Source organism: Hyla sarda, chromosome 11 (assembly GCF_029499605.1).
Source record: "Hyla sarda isolate aHylSar1 chromosome 11, aHylSar1.hap1, whole genome shotgun sequence".
NCBI lineage: Eukaryota > Metazoa > Chordata > Amphibia > Anura > Hylidae > Hyla > Hyla sarda.
Genome location: NC_079199.1, coordinates 45,088,417 through 45,114,891, shown reverse-complemented (window position 1 = coordinate 45,114,891; position 26,475 = coordinate 45,088,417). Strand labels below are relative to the sequence as shown.

Sequence of the window (26,475 nt, the reverse complement as noted above, 5' to 3'; positions counted from 1 at the left end):
GTGTCAGTAGAGGACCAGGCCTCTCTGTAGGATGTGTGATGTCTCAGTAGAGGACTAGGCCACTCTGTAGGATGTGTGATGTCTTGGTTAAGGACTAGGCCGCTCTGTAGGATGTGTGATGTCTCAATAGAGGACCAGGCCTCTCTGTAGGATGTGTGATGTCTCAGTTAAGGACTAGGCTGCTCTATAGGATGTGTGATGTCTCTGTAGAGGACTAGGCCGCTGTGTAGGATGTGTGATGTCTCAGTAGAGGTCTAGGCTGCTCCGTAGGATGTGTGATGTCTCAGTAGATGACTAGGCCGCTCTGTAGGATGTGTGATGTCTCAATAGAGGACCAGGCCTCTCTGTAGGATCATTCCCCAGTAACAGAAGGGTATTGTGTGCACAGCAGCTGCTTATGCAGAGATGTTTATCTCGCAGCTGTCACGGCTTATTTGACATAGTCCAGTGTTCTCTATGTGTCACAGACACTTTATTTCCCTCTGTTACCTCTTTATACTGACTGTTCACATTCTTCCTTGTTGAATCACTTAATCGTTGATTTGTGACTCTCTAGAAACAGAAGATTTCTTATTCTTTTTGAGGCATAGACGAGATACTGAAAGTTTACAGCTTTTTAAAATGGTTATTATAATGTAAAATTTACATAAACAGAAAAATCTTTTGCTTAACCTGTTAAGGACCAAGGGTGTACCTGTACGTACTGAGTCCTCTCCCTTACTATAACGCACTGGCCACGGCATAGCTCCACGTCATAGTAGGTCGGGCCCGGCCTTCAATAACGTCCGGGACCCGTGGCTAATAGCGCGCGACACTGATCGCGCTGCCGTGCACTATTAGCCCTTTAGACGCGGCGTTCAAAGTTGAACGCTGCGTCTAAAGTGAAAGTAAATCATTGCCAGTTAGCTCAGGGGGCGGTTTGGGATGTCCGCGGCGAAATTGCGGCATCCTGAACAGCTGTGACACGGCAGGAGGGTCCCTTACCTTGCCTCCTGGTGTCCGATCGCCGAATGACTGCTCAGTGCCTGAGATCCAGGCATGAGCAGTCAAGCGGCAGAATCATTGATCAATTTCCTATGAGAAACCATTGATCAATGTAAAAGAACAGTGTGTGCAGTGTTATAGCCCCCTATGGGAGCTATAACTTTGCAAAAAAAAAAAAGTTTAAAAAAAAAGTGAATAAATATCATTTAACCCCTTCCCTAATAAAAGTTTGAATCACCCCCTTTTCCCATAAAAAAAAAACCCAGTGTAAATAAAAATAAACATATGTGGTATCGCTGCATGCGGAAATGTCCGAATTATAAAAAACATATTGTTAATTAAACCGCACGGTCAATGGCGTACGCGCAAAAAAATTCCAAAATAGCGTATTTTTGGTCACTTTTTATATCATGAAAAAATGAATAAAAAGCAATCAAAAAGTCTGATCAATATAAAAATGGTACCGCTAAAAACTTTAGATCACGGTGCAAAAAATGAGCCCTCATACCACCCCAAATTTTACTGCATGTAGTTAGGATTTTTTTCAGAAGTATGACAAAATCAAACCTATATAAGTAGGGTATCATTTTAATCGTATGGACCTACAGAATAAAGAGAAGGTGTCATTTTTACCGCAAAAATGTACCATGGAGAAACAGAAGCCCCCAAAATTGCAAAATGGCGTTTTTTTTTTTTTTTTCAATTTTGTCTCACAATAATTTTTTCTTTCGTTTCGCTGTAGATTTTTGGGTAAAATGACTGATGTCATTAAAAAGTAGAATTGGTGTTGCAAAAAAATAAGCCATCATATGGATTTTTAGGTGAAAAATTTAAAGAGTTATGATTTTTTAAAGGTAAGAAGGAATAAATGAAAGTGCAAAAACAGAAAAACCCCTGGTCCTTAAGGGGTTAAAGGGGTACTCCTTTGGATTACATTTTTTTTTCCAAATCAACTGGTGCTAGAAAGTTATACAGATTTGTAAATTACTTCTATTTAAAAATCTTAATCCTTCCAGTACTTATCAGCTGCTGTATACTAGAGGCAAAGTTGTTTAGTTCTTTCAAATCTGACCACAGTGCTCTCTGCTTCCACCTCTGTCCATATCAGGAAGCACTGGAAGGATTAACATTTTTTAAATAGAAGTAATTTACAAATCTGTTTAACTTTCCATGTAGCCATGTCTGGATATCCGCTGGTACATCTATAAATGTGAAGTAAACAACATTTATAAAAGGTCTCATGCTGTATGTACATGAGGCTCAGTCGGGCGTGCGGCTGCTAAAGTAGTCATGGCTACCGGAGCAGTAATCACGCCTATTCAGGCTCAAATAACACCTATCTTGGTATGATTCAGCAGCTCAGTCAGGGTCTGATGTAATTTCTTAGAGGTAGGCTGTCAATAATGTCTAAATAGGAGTGATTAGAGCCTGAATGAGCGTGAGTACAGCGTGGGGAGCCGTGACTTCTTCAGCAGGCCGCATGCCTGGTGACTACTTGAGCATGCCTGGTGACTACTTAAGTCTAATTTACATACTGCATGTGACAGTTATTAAAGTTGTTTTTGCCACATTTACAGACGTGCCAGCAGACATCCAAACATGGTAGGACACATGATATTAACCTCTATTACGTGTTGCCACTCGTTATATATGGTAAAACTTAATGACGGGTTCCCTTTAAGCCACACTACCCTACAGTGAAAAGAGCCACATGTGTCTGCATCATAAACTGAAACCTACAATAGGTGTGAGCGGGCATAGCTTTCTTCTATAAATCATTTGTGCCTAGGAAGTTGGACCACCATCAAAGTTTGCCCTCTTCCACCAACTTTTCCTTACACTTTAAAATTGTGATAAGAGGCACAAAAAAGTTAAACTATAATCAACATGTGGATTTGTTGTGGACATTACTGAAATCAATGGGAAAACGTCAGAAAATTTCTGCTGCGTTTCTGCAACATAACATAGTAAATGTCTAACCCCTTCCTGACCCATGATGTATGGGTATGTCATGGGGAAGTATTGTGTGGGCTTTGGAGCTGAGCCTGCTCTATACACGGCAGGTGCTGGATGCTATCTGCAGCTGGCACCCACCATCACTGGACAGCATCAGAAATCCAATTCCGGTCATTTAACTCTATAGATGTCACATTCACTAGAGCATTTTTGCCAGTTGTCCCACCTGTCAGAGTTCTAATCAGTACCCCTGGAATGCATTTGCAATGTACCCATTGGTTGTCCTTCTGGAGGTCTCTGTGGCTGCCATGAAAGGTCTGCTAGTCCAGCCTGCTATAGGCAGGCTATATTATTGGAACACAGATATCACAGCTCAATGAAATACAATAGTATTGCACAGAGCAGTGTAAGCAATCAAATTATTATTTATACAAGTCCCCTAGAAGGACTAAAAAGTGTTTTTAAAAATAGTATGCTTTTATCTAAGAAAAACCTTTAAGTAACCTTATTTTTTTTTTCTATTGTTAGAAGAAAATGAACATATTTTGTATTGCTGCTTGCAGGATTTCCTGAACTATTAAAATATATTATTTTTGATCCCGAACAGTGAACTCCAGATTTGCTGAATTTTTGGTCTCTTCATATCCCAGAACACACGGAATAAAGAGTGATCAAAAAGACCCATCTACCAAAAAATGGTAACCATAAAAACTATAGATCACAGGGCAAGAAATGAGCACTCACACCGTTCTGCAAATAAGTAGAATATTTATAATTTTTATGTTTTAAAAAAGTATACAAATTTGATATTATTGTAATAGTCATTTTTACTATACAATGACCTAAAAAAAAGGTAATCCCCCCTCCCCCCTCAAATTCTGTAATTGTGTTTTGTTTTAAATTCATCTAATCATTTTCTTCTGGTTTCTCAATACATTCAATACATCATAAAATAAAGGTACCAATAAAAAAATACAAGTTGTCCAATAAAAAAATAAGCCCTTATATAAGGTTTGGATAATAGTAAGTAAATACACTTATAATTAGTCATTTTTATTGTTATTAGTTTATTTTTTGGTCATCAGATTTGTGTGAGGGATTCATTTTATGTACAAGCCGTACCATTTTTATTTTTAATGGTACCATTTTTGTGATAACTGCTACATTTTGAGTTCCCCCAGATAGCTGTCCCATGCATGAAAACCACCCTATAAGCTATGTAGGTAGTGTGTAGCTCCCCTATTAGCTTCGTAGTTAGTCTCCATAATAGCTTATAGATAGTAGATAGCCTCCTATATTAGCTAGGCAGGTAGTAGATAGTCCCCCCCCCCCAACACACACACATACATTTGGTAGGCAGAAAAGTCCCCCACATTAGGTAGGTGCAGCAAATGTCCCCCACATTAGGTAGGTGCAGCAAATGTCCCCCACATTAGGTAGGCAACAGATCCCCCCAAGGCAGCATTGTCATTTATCATAGCCTATCACCGACCAAGGAGGGACATCACTGCAGCCGGCGATATGCTGACAGCGCTGTGATGTTTTGAGCCTAAGAAGCCCAAAGCCAGCAGCACCGGAGGAACGGGACAGCGATATCTCCGCAGCGGGGGAATGTAGGAAGGTTAGTTAAAGTTTTTTTTATTTTTGCAACCCGGGCACAGGATGAGTTAAAACATTTTCGCAGTATATCTCCTTTAAGGTTTGTTTTCTATATTTTTTCATCCTGGGCACAGAGGGACTTAAAAAATGTACGCCACAGTTCTCGTTTCATAACAGGCTAAGGAGTAAAGGGGTTAATGCAGCCAAAGGCACAAGAGTGATTCACATGGTAAGGAGCGCTTCACTGTGTCAAGCTTCCCACAGAGCACCAGATTTAAAGGAATACTGTAATGGAATATAACTTCGGATAGGGGATAAGTTATAGATCGCGGGGGGGGGGGGGGGGGGGGGGTCCCAGCGGTCGGGACCCCTCTCGATTCCCTGTACCGGGCAGCGACAGTCCGCAGGAAGCGTTGGGCTGTTCCTAGCAGAAAGCTGCGGCAGACACGCCCCCTCCATGTATCTCTATAGGATACATGGAGGGGGCGTGTCGTCCGCTGCATCATGTGGGGACGAAACGCCCCCTTCCTGCACACTGCTGCAGCCCCGTACAGGAGATCGAGGGATAGGGGATAAGTTACAGCATTATCCACTACAGTATTCCTTTAACTGTAGGTGCCTTAGGCTGGGTTCACACCACGTTTTCTTAAATACGGTTCCCATATACGGTTTGGAGGAGGGGGGCGGGTCGACCACGTTTTTGCCTGCGGTCGGGAAACCGCATACGGCCGAAAACGAAGCCGACCGGAGGCTGCGGTTCACTCCGGTCGGCTCATAGACTTGCATTAAATACGGTTCCCGAATACGGCTGAGTGCGGGCGCCGCGATTAAGCCCCGCCCCCCTCCTCCAAACCGTATACGGGAACCGTATTTAAGAAAACGTGGTGTGAACCCAGCCTTATTAGGAGGCAGTTACAGTTAAATGCAGGACATCACCCCAAAAGAGTGAATGTCCCACTGGATCCAGGATGGTTGTGAGCTATGATACAGCGGAATTTCCAAGCGGTTGTCTGGGCATGCTGGGAGCTGTAGTTTTGCTACAGCTGGAGGCATCCTGGTTGGAAAATTCTACACAAGGGCAATGGTCACATGTAGCAGACAGTGGGTGCTGAATATGAGGCTGCTATGGGCCCAAAAAACACAAAGACATACAGATCTGGGCAGTTTCCAAAGTGACTGTTAAAAATGTATTGTCAATTTGAAAATGAATTTTAACTGTCAGTTTAAAAACAGCACAAAATTGGTTTTAGGGTGCGACTCTGCCATCTGGTGGCCACTGTGTGGGTCTGTACCCTTAGCTGTAGCTCCCTTAGTGCCCACCAAACAATAATCATGTCTTCTCCTTGTGCGCTACACACAAATATTCTAAAAATTCTGTGTGGATTCTGCTTACAGTACCCACCTATAGATTTCAATGGGATTCTGCTGCTCTGTTCATGGAACCGATGAGGAATATGATTCTGCCGCAAGATTGAATGTTGGATCTTTTCTTTGCATCCATCAAAGAAGTCCTGGGACTGCGCTGTACTGAATGGGATGGTGCTTTATGTCCGCACTGACATAAAGTGCAAATTGCAGAAGCGGATGCTGCAAGTGGAATTTGCCCACAATGTCCATAGTAGTACCCCCTGGAGTATTAGGGGCTCCCTTGAGTGTCCCACAGTGGCCGCACTCCTAAGGCCATGTTCACATGATGTAAAATATGCAAAATGCCTGCATGGAAAACAAGTGTGAACATTACCGTACATTTGCCCGATCCGGCAGGTGCTAGGACCACTCGGAAATGCGCCATCTCACAGACGATGTCAGAATCAGAATTTCCTCAGCAGAAACATCTGCCACGGAAATTCCACCATGTGAACAGTGCAGCAGTATCCCATGGAAATCAATGGGACTCTGCTGCAGAGAAATTTAAGTGTGGAATATTCCGGCGGAATTCCACACAAGCATACCGCGGTGTGAACATACCCTTATTGGTGGGGGTCCCAGATTGAGCCCTAATGCATTCACTTTCTCCCTGTGATACCATCTTCTAGGTGAGTGTTTCCCAGGCTGAGGCTTTCCTGATGCTGCAGAACCACAACTTAAAGGTATATTCCCGTGGATAACTTCCTTTTTTTTTTTTTCAACTGGTGCCAGAAAGTTAAACAGATTTGTAAATGACTTCTATTAAAGAATCTTAATCTCTCCAGTACTTTTTAGGGTCTGTATACTATATACTACAGAGGAAATTATTTTCTTTTTGGAACACAGAGCTCTCTGCTGACATAATGACCACTGTGCTCTCTGCTGACATCTCTGTCCATTTTAGGAACTGTCCAGAGCAGCAAATGTTTGCAATGGGGATTTTCTCCTACTCTGGACAGTTCTTAAAATGGACAGAGATGTCAGCAGAGAGCACTGTGGTCATGATGTCAGCAGAGAGCTCTCAGAGTGTTCCAAAAAGAAAACCATTTCCTCTGTTGTATTCAGCAGCTAATATGTACTTGAAGGATTAAGATTTTTTAAATAGAAGTAATTTACAAATCTGTTTAACTTTCTGGCACCAGTTGATAAAAAAAAAAAAAAAAAAGTTTCCACGGGAGTACCCCTTTAAAGCTGTCAGGGCATGATGGGAATAATGGTTCTGAAATAGCTGTAAAGCCACAGTTTGGGAAACACTGCTGTAGGTAGACACCTATGCTTACTTCATGATTTTTATAGGAAAAGACCCTTGTACATTGTTTTCTGAACAGTGTTTCTCTTGCTGTTGCAAAACTACAACTCCCAGCATGCCCGGACAGGGCATGCTGGGAGTTGTAGTTTTGCTACAGCCTGAGGCACACTGTTTGGAAAACAATGCCATAGTAATTCCGTCTATACATCTACTGTCAATAAACTTTATCGACAAAACACACAAGCACTCCTCCAGTGTTACGTCATCATAGCGCCGGAACATCCTACTAGCCCCAGTTACCCAGGAAACGCTTTCTCGAAAATGTGGCCAATCACGTACAGACTGGGCGGGGCTATTGAACTAGGACGCTGTGTACTGCGGCTGCGCGTAGTACAAACATGTCTTCCTCCACTATGCACATGGGCCTGAGAGTGTAGGTGGCCACTGACGGCTGTCGTGATTCTGTCTAGAGAGGTAGGTGCAGCAGGGTTACACTACAACAGCGGGGTAATAGATGGGACGGATTAGTAAGTGTACTGCAGCGGCTGTCAGTGCCATCTGGGGGTTGTAGTTCGTCACTTGCCCAGCTCGCAGGGAGGAGGCTTTTCTGGGTTGCACACAGGGTTTGTGTTATAAATCTGCCACGTACATAACATAGATGTCATTGGAGGAATAGCGGTCCGGTACTCCGGTGGAAAACATTTTTTTTCCATATCAACTGGCTTTAGAAAGCTATAGACTTGTAAATGACCTTATATTTAAAAATCTTAATCCTTCCAGTACTTATCAGCTGCTGTATACTACGGAGGAAGTTGTGTGGTTGTTTTTAGTCACACCTCTGTCTGTGTCGGGAACTGTCCAGAGTAGGCGCAAATCCCCATAGCAAACCTCTCCTGCTCTGGACAGTTCCTGACAGGGACAGAGGCGTCAGCAGAGAGCACTGTGGTCAGACTGGAAAGAACTACACAACTTCCTCTGGAGCATACAGCAGCTAAGTACTGGAAGGATTAAGATTTTTTTTTAATAGGAGTAATTTACAAATCTGTTTAACTTTCTGATTTAAAAAAATAATAATTTCCACTGGAGTTCCCCTTTTAACCATCTCATGCTGCAGACAGTGTTTGTTTTTGTGTCTTTGCTTTAACTTCCTCCCCTTATAACAGCGATAACTCTTCAGTTTACCACCTATAAAGGCAACATGAGGCGTTTTTTTATTTTTATTTTTTTTATTTTTTTTTTATACGCGGGACCAATTATACCATGTAACAATATCACTGGTTTTACCACAAAATCTTTGGCAAAATCAAAAATAAATTATTTGTGGGGTGAAATAAAAAAATAAATACAATTTTGCTCTTTCCCGCGGTAGCTCTGTGTGCCCAGTGAGGTTTGGTGGTGGGGCCAAGGTGCCTATTTGACTATGATTTGTGGGCCCACCTCCAAACCTTACTGCACACACAGTGTGTTTGCTCATAGAGGAATACGCAGCATACTTCCTTGCTGCACAGCATTAAATATGCTGCGTATACGGACATGTTCATATGGCGGAATGTCTGCACGGAGTTCTACAAGAAAATCCTTGCTGTCATTCCGCTGTAGGCGACTCCTATTGGTTTCAATGGGATTCTGTGCACATGATGCAGCAATTCCGCGTCCGCAGAAAGAACAGATATTTCTATTCTTTCTGCGGATTCCATTTGGAAATACATTGTCGTCAATGGAGACAGTTTCCGAGCAGTCCTCACCCCACCATGTTATGCCGGTGCTTGCTGTCGTGTTTTTTATTTTATCCCTTAACGACGCAGTAGGTAAATGTACGTCCTGGTGAGGTGGTACTTAACGCACCAGGAAGTACATTTACGTCCTATACATAACCGCGAGCATTGGATCGATGCTCAGGTCATGCACAGCAGGTCCCGGCTGCTGGTAGCAGCCAGGGACCTGCTGGTAATGGCGGACATCCGCGATTGCACGGATCTCCGCCATTAACCCCTCAGATGCCATGATCAATACAGATCACGGCATCTGCAGCATTGCGGACACTAAAATGGATGATCAGATCGCCCGCAGCGCTGCCGGCGATCCGATAATCCAGAACAGCAGACGGAGGTCCCCTCACCTGCCTCCACTGCCTTCCACGGGTCTTATGCTCTGGTCTGCGATCAAGCAGAACAGAGCAGAAGATGACCGATAATACTGATCAGTGCTAGGTCCTATACATAGCACTGAACAGTATTAGCAATTGAATGATTGCTATAGATAGTCCCCTATGGGGACTATTAAAGTGGTTACAAAAAAAACAATGAATATACATATTTGGTACCGCCATGTGCGTAAATATCCGAACTATTAAAATATAATTTTAATAATACCATACGGTGAAAGGCGTGAACGAAAAAAAGTCAAAAATTGCTGTCTCTGTAGCATTTTATTCCCCCCCCCCCCCCCCCAATTTTTTTTATGTATTAAGTTTTATATAAGAAAATATGGTATCAATAAAAAGTACAGATCACGGTGCAAAAAATTAGCCCTCATACCGCCGCTTATACGGAAAAATGAAAAAGTTATAGGCCTTCAAAGTGGGGGGGATTTTAAACGTACTAATTTGTTTAAAAAGTTTAAAAATTTTAAAGCACACCAGTAATAGAAAAGTTTGTAATCATGGATATCATTTTAATCGTATTGACCCAGAGAATAAAGAACACATGTCATTTTTACCGTAAATTGTACGGTGTGAAAACTAAACCATCCAAAATTTGCTAAATTGCGGTTCTCCTTTTAATTTCCCCACACAAATAGTATTTTTTTTTTTGGTTGCGCCATACATTTTATGGTAAAGTGAGTGATGGCATTACAACGGACAACTGGTCACGCAAAAAACAAGCCCTCATACTAGTCTGTGGATGAAAATATAAGTTATGATTTTTTGAAGGCGAGGTGGAGAAAACGGCTGAATCCTTAAAGGGATATTCCGGGCAAACGCGTGTGTATCGCGTTGATGTGCTTTTAATAAATGCCATTTGATTATACCCTTTAAGAGCCTTGTCTCTTTACAACCTTCTTGGTCCAGCTCTGCAAGAAAAAATCCTTTTTGTTTACCTATCTGCACTAAGTTTATTTTTTTGGGACAGATGCAGTTTACAATTTTTATTGGGGGAAGGGACAATTTATATATTTAAAAACAAATTTTTTATAATTTTATTCTCACTTTTCAAGTCCCCACAGGAGCTGTTATAAGCAATCTGCCTGGGGAAGACTGTACAAGGAGTGCCACACAGTGACAAAAAGGTAAGAAAGAGGCCTCTGGCCGCCATCTTCACTCATTGGACTCCTGTGATCACGCTGCCTGGGGGTCCAATAAGTGCAGAGAGCTAACAGGCAACTGTTGCTTATACTTCTAGATGCCGCGATCGGCATTGATTTCTGCAAAGAGTTAATGCCGGTTAATGATCAGTGTGATTGCTGATATTTTGGCAATAGAGCAGGTGGTAATCAGCCGGAATAAATGTCAGATTGCAGGGGGTCTGACCATTGGGACCCCAAGATCCTCAGAACGGGTCCTTGACTTGTTTAGAAAGGAGCAGCTGTCATACATGCTGAAGAGAGCGCTCAGATCTGACACTTATTCCCTACTCTGTGCTTAGGGGATACGTTAGTTTAGCTTGGGATACCTATTTAAAGGGGTATTCCACTGCCCCCGCGCTCGGAACATTTTGTTCCGAACGCTGGATGCGTCGTGACATAACTGCATCGTCCACAGTGACGTGACACCACACCCCATCAATGAAAGTCTATGGGAGGGGGCGTGGCAGCCGCCACGCCCTCTCCCATAGACTTGCATTGAGGGGGCATGTTGTGATGTCACGACCCCCACAAAAGTCTATAAAAATAAAACCTTTTTTTTTACCCTCACTTTTGGTCAATTTTATTTATAGCAGTTTATGGTTGAAAAAAAATGGCCCAAAATAATGTGTGAACAAACCATAGAAGAGACAGTCCTACTAGGTATATCTAATCTACATCTGACTAATAGTTTTCAGGTACAGATGAAGGAGATAGTAATCTAGACAAATATGAATTAAAATATTTAATATAAATTATATATTAACTGAAATATACAGTTCAGACTTAACACAGAGCCCTTGTGGTAGTTGTAATCGTTTTGATAAGATAAAGTACACTATGCAGTAGCCACTTATTACTGTAGATGGATAGTCTGCTGATGTATAATAGGAGACTAGTTCATCTGTCTGACTCTACACCATGTCTGGACAGGTCCTGGATATAGACATTATTGCACATTATTTCTGACCCTATGTATTAATTCATATATTTTTTTTATTTGTGTATCTGCTCTTAAAGGGGTAGTCCAGTGGTGAAAAACTTATATATAAGTTTGAGATTGCGGGGGGTCCGACCGCTGGGGCCCCCTGCGATCTCTCTGTACGGGGCCCCGGCTCTCAGGCCAGATAGCGGGTGTCGACCCCCTAACGAAGCGGCGGCTGGCACGCCCCCTCAATACATCTCTATGGCAGAGCCGGAGATTGCCGAAGGCAGCGCTTCGGCTCTGCCATAGAGTTGTATTGAGGGGGCATGTCGGCCGCCGCTTCGTGCGGAGGTCGACACGCCCCCTTCCCGCGGGCGGTCGGGGCTCCGTACCGAAGATTGCAGGGGGCCCCAGCGGTTGGACCCCCCGCGATCTCAAACTTATCCCCTATCCTTAGAATAGGGGATAAGTTGTTCACCACTGGGTCACCACTGGACTACTCCTTTAAGGGAGTAATGCTACTTTTGCACACACTTTTTAGTATAGTGTGTGTGTGTGTGTGTGTGTGTGTGTGTGTGTGTGTATATATACCAACTTATGTATTGTATATCTATATTGCAGTGTATTGCACACATTTTTCATTCAGTCTATATTTGCATATGTATACAAGTACACAGTACTTAGACTTATTAATTTATAATTATTCTAATTCTACCCACTGTATTTATTAGAGGTAGGACGTGTTACACATACGTATATCACTCACCATAAGTTCTTTACTTAACTTCTCTATTTCCTTTTTTGTTCAAATATGCTTCTACATGCATATCTATTTATTTATTATTATTATAATTTTTTTCATTGCTCTCTATTATGCTGAATCCAGTCCAGACTTTATAGGCAATCCTCGGAAGATCCAGCCAGGTGACCTATTAATGGATATAAAAAGAAGAAGATTTAGCCCTATCACATATATCGTCATTTATTGATACTGGTGAAGGGGGCGTCTCCTCAAAACACTATTGGGCAGGAATTTGTGGCTGTAAAATGGACGTCAGTATTAGAGATGAGCGAACCTACAGTAAATTCGATTCGTCACAAACTTCTCGGCTCGGCAGTTGATGACTTATCCTGCATGAATTAGTTCAGCTTTCAGGTGCTCCGGTGGGCTGGAAAAGGTGGATACAGTCCTAGGAGACTCTTTCCTAGGACTGTATCCACCTTTTCCAGCCTACGGGAGCACCTGAAAGCTGAACTAATTTATGCAGGAAAAGTCATCAACTGCCGAGCCGAGAAGTTCATGACGAATCGAATTTACTGTAATTTCGCTCATCTCTAGTCAGTATCATACAGAGGCATGCATCCATTGGGTCTCCTACTAAAGGGATATTCATTGCTATTTGCAAAGTTAGAAGCTGAACATTAACAAATTTCTGGACTATATGGGGGCATTTATCAATTTTGGTGTGAGGTAGAGATTTTACCCATGTTTGCTTGGTGTAGGTTTTGCATAGTTGCTCACAATTTACCAAAATTGTGCACAGAACTTAAAGGGGTTATCCAGGAAAAAACTTATGTTTTATATATCACCTGGCTCCAGAAAGTTAAATAGATTTGTAAATTACTTCTATTAAAAAATCTTAATCCTTTCTGTACTTATGAGCTGCTGAAGTTGAGTTGTTCTTTTCTAAGTGCTCTCTGACACGTGTCTCGGGAATTGTCCAGAGTAGAAGCAAATCCCCATAGCAAACCTCTTCTACTCTGTGCAGTTCCCGAGACAAGCCGAGATGTCAGCAGAGAGCACTGTTGTCAGACAGAAAAGAACAACTCAACTTCAGCTGCTGATAATTATTGGAAGGATTAAGATTTTTTAATAGAAGTAATTTACAAATCTGTTTTACTTTCTGGAGCCAGTTTATATAAAAAAAAATTTTTTTTCCTGGAATACCCCTTTAATACATTTTGGTCAACTATAGAAACCAGGTGAGCTGCAGAGCTAGGTTTAAGCTTTGTGCTCTGGCATCTGACACATATGTACGTGACCTATTAGGTGGTGTAGGTTTGCGCAAAAGTTGTGCGCAAAAATAAAAACAGACACCACTTCATTTTCATTGCATAAAGTGCTCCAAGGTGCCCCAAACAGTACACTTGATTAGGAAATGCTCCACCAAAAAAAATGTACAAAAAAATAAAAACATCCGCAGCAACTGCGCAAAATTTTACGATTTTAAATAAACAAGAAAAAAGGTGTACAACTAATGAATGTCCCTATGAACCGACCATGAGCTGCTATTACTTAGTGTGACCACCAGGGTGTACTATTACTGCAAAAAGTGATGTACAGGATTCCCCATGATCCTGTAAGGCAGTGTTTCCCAAAACCAGGGTGCCTCCAGATGTTGCAGAACTACAACTCCCAGCATGCCTGGACAGCCTTTGGCTTTCCAGGCATGCTGGGAGTTGTAGTTTTGCAACACCTGGAGGCACCCTGGTTGGGAAACATTGCTGTAAGGGTTTATAATGTGTATGAAACAGAATAGGGCATTAAGGAGAGGATTGTGCCAACCCTATAGCCCCAGTGCATATATACCTGATAGAGGGTCCCCCTTTATTAGCCATTGTGGTGGACTTGACATGACTATGTAGAACACCATTGCCCATTAATTTGTATAGCCACCAAGCCAATACTCCATGTACGCTGCAGAGGCCACAGCATCTCCTGGCAGTCCTAGTTGGGATATTCGGCAGCCTGCCCCGCCAGTATAGGGATGGTCTGTTGAACATGGCAAAATCCTGCATGGCTGAGCCTTCTCTCTGGTGTCAACAGACATCAAGAGCATTCAGACGTTATTTCTCCCATTTAATGTTGCATTAGCCCTATATTATTCAGGGCATATTTTATTAAGGTCACTGGCCGGCATTTGATTGTAGGTGTAAGTGAAGCATTTTTCTACACCTTATTTTGTGTGCTGGTAATGTGTAGGAGAACCACATTTATTAAATGGTCACAGAGCATTTAATACGTTTTGTGCAGGTCACATTTTCTGAAATGTCTCTCTTCACATACACCAAAAAGCTAAGCTAAGGTTGGGTTCACCACAATTTTACTATAAGGTTTCAGCATACGATTTCATAAAAAAAAAGTATGCAACCGTACAGAAAACCGTGCCCATAGACTTCCCATTCAAAACCGTATGCATCATAATGTATACGGTTGTCTCCGTTTTTCAAACCATACGGTTTTTTACTTTATTTTTTTTTTTTTCAGAAAACCATCGCCGACCACGGTTTTTGGTCCGGGTGAAAAACTGTATTAAACCATATACTTTTATTTTAATTTTTTTAACATGGGAGTCAATGGGAACCGTACAGAACTGTATGTGCTTACGGTTCCATCCAGTTTTCACCATACAGTTTTTGGCTTTTATCTGTTTTTTTTTTTATTGGAATTTCAATCAAACAAGTGAAACTTTATTCATAATGGAGTGCAAAGTTAAAAATCTGTTTTTTTTTTTTTTTTTTTTTTTCTTAAACGGATGCAACCGGACATCATTTTTCAAACCTTCTACGGTTTTTAACCGTATACAGATAAAAACTTGTACACACGTTTTGATACAGTTTAGTGACGTTTTGAGGAATCAGTTTTTTAATCAAAAATCTGATACAGGAACTGTATTGCAAAAACGTGGTGTGAACCCACCCTTAGTCTTGGCTGGTGTAGTTTTAGAAACTTTTTGGTGGTTTTGCGCCTTTTCACAAAAAGGCGCAGTTCATAAAATCCTTCCATATCATGTGTATTGCCAAAATCAGTGGATTGCAACTCAAAATCAACAGAAATGTGTAAACCAAAAGGTGCAAATAAACCTTGCTCGCGCCTTTTTTGCACCTTTTTTCTAGACCCAAAAATAGTCTAAAGACAATGATAAAGGTCGGCCACTGTTTTTGGATCCTGTGTATTTCTATGGGATTTATTTTGAGGCTCATATACATCACCGCATCCATTTCTTTAGGATCAAGGGAAGTTACCGTAATTAGAAAAACAAAATTCTATAATTCTTTGTATGACTGTAGAAGCGCTCAGCTGATGTGGTCTGGGTGCCAGAGAGAGTGTGATCTAGATGCCTTTTTAGCAGTAGCATGTACCCGCCTCGTGGTCAGCACTGCGCTCTAGGCAACCAGCTTAGAAGAACACTGCTTTTGTTCCAGAAGGGAAGAAAATGCCGGATAATTCCACCCAAGCTATTTCTGCAGTGCTACAAATAGGAAAATAGCTTGTGTAATAAGAACGATGTAGCAGAGGTGAACCAGGCGACTATACACAAGTCAGAGGGGTATTCTGACACACACACACATAATAAAACATTTTTTGTTATGCTGCAAATTCTATGGTAAAATGAAAGGTGTCATTACAAAAAACTATTTTTTTGCACAAAAAGCAAGCCCTTTTATATAGGTCTGTGGATGGAAAAATAAGAAAGTTTTGGCTCTTACGAGGAAAAAACAAAAGGGCAAAAATAAAAATTGCCTTTATCCTCAAGGCTGAAATTGCCCTTTAAGGGGTACTTCACTGCCTCAGCATTTGGAACATTTTTCTTTCGAATGGGTGCGGGCTTCGGGGGTAGTCATGCCACGCCCCCTCTATGCAAGTCTATGGGAGGGTGTGTGGCAGCTGCCACGCCCCCTCCCTTAGACTTGCATTGAGGGGGCGTGATGTGACATCACAAGGGGCGTGGTCGTGACTTCACAACCCCTGCAACATGCACCCAGCATTCCTAACAAAATGTTCCGAATGCTGGGGCAGTGGAGTACCCCTTTTTAAGGGTTTAAAAAAAACTAAAATGTTTTTAAAATATAAACCCCTCTAATAAAATTCTAATCTCCTCATTTTCCAAATTGCCGTTAGCAGAATTGTCTAAGCTATTAAGTTAAAGGGGTACTCCGGTGAAAACCTTTTTTCTTTTAAATCAACTGGTGGCAGAAAGTTAAACATAATTGTAAATTACTTCTATTAAAAAAAATCTTAATCCTTCCAGTACTTATTAGCTGCTGAATGCTACAGAGGAAATTCCTTTCTTTTTGGAACACTGATTACATCACGAGCACAGTGCACTCTGCTGACATCTCTGTCCATTATAGCAACCATGCATAGCAGATGAATGCTAAGGGCAGCATGGTGGCTCAGTGGTTAGCACTGCTGCCTTGCAGTGCTGGGGACTTGGGTTCAAATCCCACTAAGGACAACAATAAATAAAGCGTTATTATTATAATAACGTCAGCAGAGAGCACTGTGCTTGTGATGTCATCAGAGAGCATTCCAAAAAGAAAAGAACTTCCTCTGTAGTATTCAGCAGCTAATAAGTACAGGAAGGATTAAGATTTTTTAATAGAAGTAATTTACAAATATGTTTAACTTTCTGCCACCAGTTGATTTAAAAGAAAAAAGGTTTTCACCGGAGTACCCCTTTAAACTGGCCCTTCATCAGCTTTTTGTCTTTATTTAGGACACATCTGCTGTGAGAAAATCAGGAGCTGGGAATCCTATTTTTTTATTTTATTATGAGGGATACACTCTCCTGGTGCCAGATAAGGTGACACAAACCAAGGTAGAACTAGACACTATATGCCAGGGGTATATAGTGAGGAGTTGCAGATCCTTTCATTGCTCATAAACTCCTCTGTGTTGATTTGTGATAAGAAAGAAAAATTCTTGCGGAAATGAGCAAATGCCGTCTGATTCCTTCGCCTTTATTTGAGAATGCCTTGTGCTTTTATTAGGAAGATCTGCTATTTCCTGTCTCTCTGATCCTGAGCGAATAGATGCGGCTGCTCTGTGTCTATGAAGACGTTTCCTTGTTGTTTGGTGCCTGTTTTGATGCTATAAATGTGATGGGTCACTTTATGGACTGATTTCTGCTTATTTATTTATTTTATTTTTTAAAAGGGCTTTTCCACCAAAGTTTAGCTGCAGATTGTCGGAGATGAAGAAGCATAGTATTGGTGACAACCTGGTTTCTAGGGATGTGCTTTGAAAAAAAGTGTTCAGGACTTTTGTTTATATGGCTCCTCTTTCTGACAATTATTTTTTTTTTTTTAGGCCCTCCTGCTGTATAAAAGTGCTGAATTTAGGCAGCATGTTGTGCGGCGTCCAATATTACAAATCACGTCATAGCTTGCGCACTTGGTCGATGCCTGAAAGCTCTCCCTAATACCATACCCCTGTTACACCTCCCACATCAACATTACTTCGGGGGCTGGCCACAATGAGGACAGCTTTAGGGGGCGGGGGGCTGCTCTCTGTAGGTATGGGAAGTGATGGAATCATACGGAATCAGCTAGTGCCCCACAATGTAAATGAACACTTAGGTTCAAGGTTAATTTTCCAATTGTTGACCGGTGCCCTTCTTAAAGGGGTACTCCAGGGGAACCCCCCCTTTTTTTTTTTAATCAACTGGTGCCAGTTAGGTAAACAGATTTGTAAATTACTTCTATTAAAAAAATCTTAATCCTTACAGTACTTAATATCTGCTGAATTCTACAGAGGAAATTATTTTCTTTTTGGAACACAGAGGTCTCTGCAGACAACACGAGCACATTGCTCTCTGCTGCCATCTCTGTCCATTTTAGAAACTGTCCAGAGCATCATATGTTTGCTATGGGGATTTTCTCCTACTCTGGACAGTTCTTAAAATGGACATGGATGTCAGAAGAGAACACTGTGCTCGTGATGTCAGCAGAGAGCTCTGTGTTCCAAAAAGAAAATTTTCTATGTAGTATTCAGCAGCTAATAAGTACTGGAAGGATTAAGATTTTTAATAGAAGTAGTTTACAAATCTGTTTAACTTTCTGGCACCAGTTGATTTAAAAAAAACAAGTGTTCCACCGGAGTACCCCCCTGAAAGCATAAAAAATACAGAATATGCATTAAAAACTGTGGGGCACACATCTCAGGTCTACGTATTTTGACATGTAATGCACATATAGAAATGCTCCGTGAACGCAGCCTAGCAGCCAGCTTTTTCCCCCAATTACATGCTTTGCTTTTTTCAGTATATACTTCAAAGGGTATGTCCACACAATTAAATTTCCGTGCAGAATTCCGCAGAGGAAATAAACAGACATTTCAATGGCATTCTGCACTGTGCATTCAGTAGAATTTTTTTGCCACGGAAAGCCTGATATCTGAGTCTGCAGGAGGAATAGACATATCTGTTCTTTCGGTGGAATCCTCACATAAATGCATTGTTTTTATGAAACTGTGCATTTCCGAGTGGTCCTAGTGCCGGTATGTTATGCTTGCTCTCCCCTGTTGTGGGAAAGTCTGCGTGGAAATTTTGTGTATGGACATTCGCCCGTGGAAATTTATCCAAAGCAGAGAACCCCTTTTATTGTCTATTCACACGTCCAGTATTCTGCGCAGATTTGATGCGCAGGATTTGAAGCTGTGTTCAGTTTACATTGAAATCTGCAGCAGAAAATCCTGTGCATCAAATCTGCGCAGAATACTGTACGTGTGAATAGACCCGTAAAGAGTTTTTTTTGAGGATTTTTTGACTGATGACCTATTCTCAGGCCTGACACACAACACCCTACCTATCTGCTGTATGCCAGATGTGCACTGCCCGCATATACACAGTAAACAGAGCCAGAAGCAGACAGCTCTGTACATTGTGTAGTGGCCATGTTGGATTACTGCAGCTCAGCCCCCATAGAAGTCAATGGTAGGTACTATGCTGGAACTATTGAGGAAATCAAGTAAGCCCTAAGGCTATGTTCAGTTATTTCCGTACACAGTGTCCACTTGAAAAATATGGGCAGACGGGCACGTGTCACGTGACCACCTATACTGTGTGTGTAACACTCTTCTCTTCAGTGTGTGTTTGGCTCCCACAGCATTAATTGGGATCGTGCATGCGGTGGAAGAAGCAGAGCTGCACCCGTTGGTCACATATCTATTATTCCCTGATGTGGGGATATCGCGCTTGCGGGGGAAAGAAGCTGTCAGCTCTGCTTCTCCCCTGCAAGCACGATCCCCATAGCGGGGAATGAATGTTGTGGGAGCCAAACACACACTGAAGAGAAGAGTGTTATACACACACACACACACAGTATAGGTGGTCACGTGGCACGTGCACCCCCCCCCCCCCAACAACCAATGGTTGGGGGCGGTGTGTGCGTGTCAGCCAATGCAGCAGCCTTAGTCCAGCACTGGAAAGTGCTGAGTCATGTAACACTTTCCATGGAAAAACACAAAATATGGCACTACACCGGAATCTGGATTTCCACAGCAGAAACATATGTTGCGGAAATGCTGCTGTGTGCCAAGTGCAGCAGAATCTCATTGAAACCCGCTGCCGCAGAATCTCCGGATGGAATATTCCTTCAGAATTCCATTGTGTGATCCTAACATAAGAGGGGACTCTCTATCATTCATGGGTATTTTACACACAGGACAGACCCCACTTATAGACAATAAGCTTGTTGCCTTCCTACAGGGGACATTGCAGCTAGGGACTATGCATTTTAACCATTTTATTGCTAGACTGTATTATCAGGTTACTGCCTCTCATCCTTTATTATATTGCATGATACTTTAGTTAGAAATATAGGCTGTGTGGATTTAATCTGCGGGCACCACGTGGGATTATCCTTAATCTGGATGGCCACAGGTTTATAAACCTCAATGTCACAGACACAGCCTGTTATTACATCCTATTTTCCCCTGGCTCTGTATTCACCTAAAGTCAGCGGAAAACACCATATTGATCTACTATAAAATCTTTCTTGCTGAACACAGTCCCTATGTAATTTGTTGTGTGTGAACCTGGCTTTCTGCTTTGACAAATGTACCCAAAATATAATTTACTCCCAATATCCAGGGGTCTGTCATTACAGGTGATTAAATGCACTTACAGTCACCTGCACGGTGCAGCAAACATCCACTTGGATAGATAGGTTGTACGGATAAAGAGAGCTGAAATGTTATACGTAAGGTATACTGTGAGAGTCTATCATTAGATGCAGTGTCACCCAGTACTGACCTGACGCTGGCTCCGGGCCCGGCCGTTTTCTAAGGTTGCGTTGCTCAAATTTCATGGCAAAAAGCTGCTAATAAAGCACACTTAGTGAATATAATCTGAGCGTGTACTTAAGGGCTATAATCGGCATAGACTGCAACTGTTTACTACAGGACCTCTCAATATATTACTGCATGAGGCCTGCCAAGTGTTTGACAGATGCATTAACGTGGCTGTATTTACTGTACCCTAGTTAGCCTCATGTGTGCCATGGGTAGTGAAGTTTAGTTGATGCCACTTTTGAACAGCATCAGTTTCTGATTGGGAGGCAAGGGAGCAGCTAATATAGGTGCAACCAAAGTGTGAAGTCGCCTCAAACTATGTTTAAGACTATATTATGGAATAGCTTAGAAGTCCAATGGTTCTCCTTTAGGTAAAATTGTTGCCCCGTGAATCTGTCAGCAGACATTGGCCATTTACTGTAGTCTGTAGTCCGCTGATAAATTCAGAGCAGAGCTGTGCACTTCTCCTGATTCCTGGTCAGAACACTCAAGCCCAGACCAATCAAAACTTTACTAAAAGGCTGGTGTGTGAAAGGTCAGTTTTAGTTAAAGTCCTGGAGGCCGACAGTTCAGGTGGAGCAGATGGTTCAGGTGCTGCTGTGCCTGCCCCACATGCTGCACTTTGAAATCCATACCAGCTCCCTGGCATACATTGTAATAAATGAGACTTAAAGGGGTACTCTGCCCTTAAACATCTCCTGTCCAAAGGAACTCCACTCCGTGCCGGATGACAGGCAACCACAGTCTCCACACCCCCTCCATATAAGCAGTCATGCCTCCTCCTATAGACTATGCACTAGCCATCACGCCGTCTCCTAATAGACATGAATGAAGGGGGCGTGGTATGATGTCACAAACATGGAAGCTCCACGCTTCCATGTTCTAAACGCCACGGTCACCAGCTCGGAGATCGAGGGAGGAGGGGTTCCCAGTGGCCGGATGTTTAGGGGCAGAGTATGCCTTTTAAGGTTAGACTTATAAAAACTGATGCGACTGGTGCAAAAAGGCACACATTTTTGAACAAACAAGGGCTAAAATCTGTGTCTTCTATACCAAAAAAAGCTGGTGCAGAAGCTTTAGGGTACGTTCACACGAACGCGGATTTGATGTGCAGGATTTTCTGCTGCAGATTTCGATGTAAACTAAATGGCAGCACAGCTTCTAATCTGCAGTTACAAATCCTGCGCATCAAATCTGCACAGGATCCTGTATGTGCGAACGTACCTTGAGGCTAAGTTTCCACTTGGTTTTTTTTCTGACAGTTTTTGGATATCTGCCACTGCAGTTTTTGAGCCAAAGCCAGAAGTGTCACACCTCCTTTATTTATGTCTATGAGAGGAGGCATGATGGCTGTGTACTAACACTGTATCCCCAAGCTACTGTGTTCAGTACATCCATCGTGACTGCTTAGATATCACGTGGGGTCCCAGTGGCTGGACCCCACACGATCAGACATCTTATCCCCTATCCTTTAGAATAGGGGAATAAGATGTTAAGGGGCGGATACCCATTAAAGGTAGCCACATGTAGTTTGACTGATGTAATGTTCTTTTGGAGGGCATGTACCACAAGATCCTTCTGCTCCAGCTTTGTAATCAGATCCCTTTTAGTATAACTTATAGCTGGATAATAATCATATCTAGAAAATCTGTTTATACCAAATGTAAGTTCATTTAATTAATATAATTTTGTTTTTGTTAGATCTAAAAGGAAAACGGAAGGCCCGTCATCATCATGGAGGCTTTAGAAGAACAGCTTTCACATCTTAACATAGCAAAGCGTTCAGCCATGAAAGACAGCGCTACTTACATACTTGACATTGATGTGTCGGAATCAACGGAGGAAAAAAACTGTCAGACAGTTGCAATTTTGTGTTCAGATAAAACAATTAGATTATATAACAAGGAAACCATGGCCTGCCTTCAGGAATATAATGCACGTCCCGATGTGCTGAGCGGCGTGCGCTTCTCCCACACAAACAGCAATCTAGTGTTTTCAGCGTGCAGCAATGCTACTGTAAGGCTTTGGGATGCTCGAGTGTGCGGGACTGGAGCCGTGCTAGAGTTTACTGGTTACCCGTCCAATGTCTTCATCAGCTTTGATATCAGCTGTAATGATCTTGTCGTCTGTGCTGGCACAGAAAAAGTAGATGATGATGCGTTCCTGGTCTTCTGGGATGGAAGATACACTCCGGATACAGGATCTAAAGAGCCTCTTGGTGCTTATTCAGAGTCTCACAATGATGACATCACTCAAGTTCGCTTTCATCCAACCAACCCAAGCCTGTTGGCCACTGGCTCCACCGATGGCCTGGTTAATGTGTTTGATATCAATGAAAATAATGAAGATGATGCACTAACCACCACCTGTAATTCCGACTCTTCCGTGAATATCATTGGGTGGGCAGGAAGGGATTATAAGCAGGTATATTGCCTGACACACAATGAAGGGTTCCTCTGGTGGGATCTGGCTCAAGTAGACACAGAGGAACCAATAACACTCTGTAAAGTAGAGGATATAAGGGAAAATGTTAGCGGGTATAACATCGACTATCTCATTGATGGTGTCTATCATAAAAAACAGGACACTTTACTGCTTCTTGGAGGGTCTCACAATGGTGACATCAGTTTGTTCAACTGTGATTTAGATAAGGTCACCCATGTAAGAACTTTAACTAGAGGACACACTGCCACTGTGCGCTCAGTCTACTGGGGTGGAGAGGATGGCTCTCTGATAACTGGTGGGGAAGATGCGCAACTTCTGTTATGGAAACCAAAAGCCAAGGACTTGTCCCCAAAGAAGAGAGACTCCTTAAAAATGGCTTCTTCTGTGCAGCAGAGGGTTCGATTGCACAACAACAAATCATTTGTGACCAAGCAGAAGTGATTGCCATCAGAAAGAATAGTCCTAGCTATAGGCCCATAGAATTGTAGATAAATGTAACTACAGCAAGAGCCCTTATATACAAACCGTGCAGTAACCATATGTTTGCAGAAAAGGGAGAAGAATCCATTCAAGGAATTTTACATAGCTGATAAGGTTAAAGACACACGGATTCCAGTATATAATGCTACTTTGTTGATCCAGAGGAAGGTAAAAAACACCCATTGAAACAGATGCCACTTGCCCAGTCCTAGGGAAAATATTCTTCACAAATCCAAATTTAGAATTAGAATAAATTAAACTCTTTTTAAATGAATCAGCTATTATATTATCATGTGGCATAGAGTTCCATTGCCTCACTGCTCTTACAGTAAAGAATCCCATACTGAATGGTTACAGGCCTGGGTAGAAAACGATAACTAGAAAGATCTCTGTATTGTCCATTCTTATATTTGTACATTTTAATGATTGTAGCCATCTTTTTTTCAAGCTAGCTTACTTAAAGTTAGATCATCTGCCCTAGTTCTGCAGCCCACCTGCTCACTTAAGTACTTTGGCTGAATTCTTCTGATCAAGTTACAGTACCGATCCCTAAAAAAAAAAAATATTTTCCAAAGCAAAGGTTTTTCTACTTTGCTGCATTTCGATTTCCTTCCGTTTTGGCAAGATCTGTGTGTGTAAGGCTATGTTTACGGTGTAGCAAGCAGAAAGAATGAGAAAGCGACACTCAGCAACCAGGACGACACTTTATTCAGTTGCTGAAATCATCATGGGTACAGGCGGGAGTAGCGATGTGAGGCAAGGGCAACCCCTGCCTCACACCATTACTTCCTCCTGTACCTGTGATGACTTCATCCCCTAAATAAAGTATTGTCCTGGTTGGTGAGTGCTGCTTTCTCATTTTTCCTGCTTGCTACATGTATCACTAACCCAGAGCTGAGCACCGCGGGTACCAGACTAGTACGGGTCACCCGTGTTAGTGGATTTTTAGCTCCGTACGTGCTGGTCATATATTCCTCTTTGCCTGACTGCCTTTCTATGTTTACGCTGTGCTTCCTCTACAAATCAGAGGTTTATATCAGGATACTCGTGGCCTCCATTGATGCCTGTGTTATCTATATATGCAGGAGATTTCCATGGCTCATAGATCAAACATTCATTTAAATGTTGTGTGCACATAGCTGTATAGAAGTAAGGACTCATACACATTATCGATAGGATAACACCCTATACAATTCTCATTCCATAATGTACCTCTGCATGCCTCCCTTTTTTATTTTTCCCCATTCAGCGTTTCTGGGGAAAACGCTATACGTCATACAGACACCACCCTCATCTGGACCCCTGGGTGTCCCATGTGCCCAAGGCAATATATGAATGGTCCATTACAGATAAATATTTTTCTTGCCTGGAAGAGCCCTCTACACAAGTGGTCTACAACCAATGGCTCTCCAGCTGTGGTGAAACTAAAACTCCCAGCATGCTGGCTGACATGTATTCAGCATTTTGTGCCATTGAAGTGGTCTTGCCTGCCTCTGTTCAGAAGATGTCTCCTTGCAAGCATACACAAATGACTTAAGGCAATAGGTAATTATTTTTTTTTTAATCTGTACCCACTGGATATTGAATGAATACTTGAAGTGATGCCATCATCCATTATTTTTAGACATATATGTTGGGTGCTTAAAGGGGTACTCCGGCCCTAATAAATCTTATTCCCTATCCAATGCCATCACATCCCCTCCCATAGACATGCATTGAGGGGGCGGGGCGTGTCGTGTCGTCACGCTGCACACTCGGAGCCTCCAGCGCTGTGGAGAGCTTGCAAAGGTGGGTGCTGAATGACAGATTGCGGGGGTCCCCAGCGAAAGGACCCCCGCAATCAGATAAGATGTATTAGGGCCAGAGAACCCCCTTTAAATCTTTTTTACATAGAAGTTTCATGTTTTTATAGGAGTTGCCCACTTGTTTTTAATTATCTATTAACTCTTGGAGTGAAGCTAGCTATGCACCTTACATTTTAAATAGCCAAACTCGCTGGTTTTAAAAGATTGCCCCCTTTATACAATGTGAATGGGGCCTCCAGATCTTCCCCTCATAGATGTTGGAGGAATGAATGGTCAGAAATGTTGTTTCGATTTGTACTCTGAGATAAGCTAACAAGTCTCCCGGCTTTTTCCTCTCGCCCTGTTCAAAGTAGATGCACGTCTGGCCAAGCAGAGCGTGCAGGTTCTATGTTGAATATAAATTTGGCTCTGGAACATGTAAAACAATAAATATGTGCAAAATAAAGTTTTATTTTTTCTGTTTCAGTTTTAGCTATCCCTTTGTGAATCTGAAATTGTACAGTAAATAGCAAGCAGTTTTTTTTTTTTTTTATTCCCCGGCAGAATCCCATAAGACTTAATTTATTTGCACCCTCCGAATAGGGGACACTCCCAGTAAAGGACGCGGACACACCCAATAGTGGACCAAACACTCTCAATAGGGGTCAGCCAGGATTATGTGCCGGCAACACCTTGTACACCGGTCCCTCCGTTGCTACAGCCATTATTCCAGTAAGGGGCCCGGGCTCCCTCATAGCACCCCCTTGCAGTAGCCCCAGCACAGAGGTATACACCTCTATTTAAACAGTGCTTCTGTATGTCCACCGGCCACATCATTGACACGGGGATAAAGGGGGAATTTATTGGCATGGGGGGATGAAATGGCACAGGGGTTGGTAAAGGAGTGATGAATTTGCAAAGAGGGTAATACAGGGGGAATTAAATGGCACAGGGAAATCAAGGGGGGAATAATTTTGGCCCAGGGCACAGAGGGAATAAAGTGGCAGGGGGGTTCAAGGGGGGAGGAATGAAGTGGCATTGGGATAAAGAGGAATAACGTGGCGGGGGGGAATGAAATGGCACAGGGGGTAGCAGTCACATTTTGTAATGCTTACACAAACTGGTACAGTACTATAATACTGTAATGCTTTTTATTGTGTTTTATAGGTTTACACTCTGGAGTGAGTACAGTATTCGGTCATTTAGAAAGATTGAAACTGATAAATGG

The 26,475-nt window shown here is 42.3% G+C and overlaps 1 protein-coding gene across 1 annotated transcript; it reads left to right on the top strand.

Annotated features, from left to right (window-relative positions):
• Positions 1-7,477: 7,477 nt before the first annotated feature.
• Positions 7,478-25,733, top strand: WDR89 (WD repeat domain 89). The gene is made up of 3 exons (XM_056545275.1): positions 7,478-7,669; positions 10,412-10,483; positions 22,240-25,733. Exon 3 carries the CDS (start codon positions 22,273-22,275, stop codon positions 23,422-23,424), a length of 1,152 nt encoding a protein of 383 aa, XP_056401250.1. The 5' UTR covers positions 7,478-7,669; positions 10,412-10,483; positions 22,240-22,272; the 3' UTR covers positions 23,425-25,733.
• Positions 25,734-26,475: the final 742 nt, after the last annotated feature.

Coding starts and splice junctions, on each gene's coding strand:
- WDR89 (XM_056545275.1), top strand. CDS start 22,273: ATGGAGGCTTTAGAAGAACAGCTTTCACATCTTAACATAGCAAAGCGT.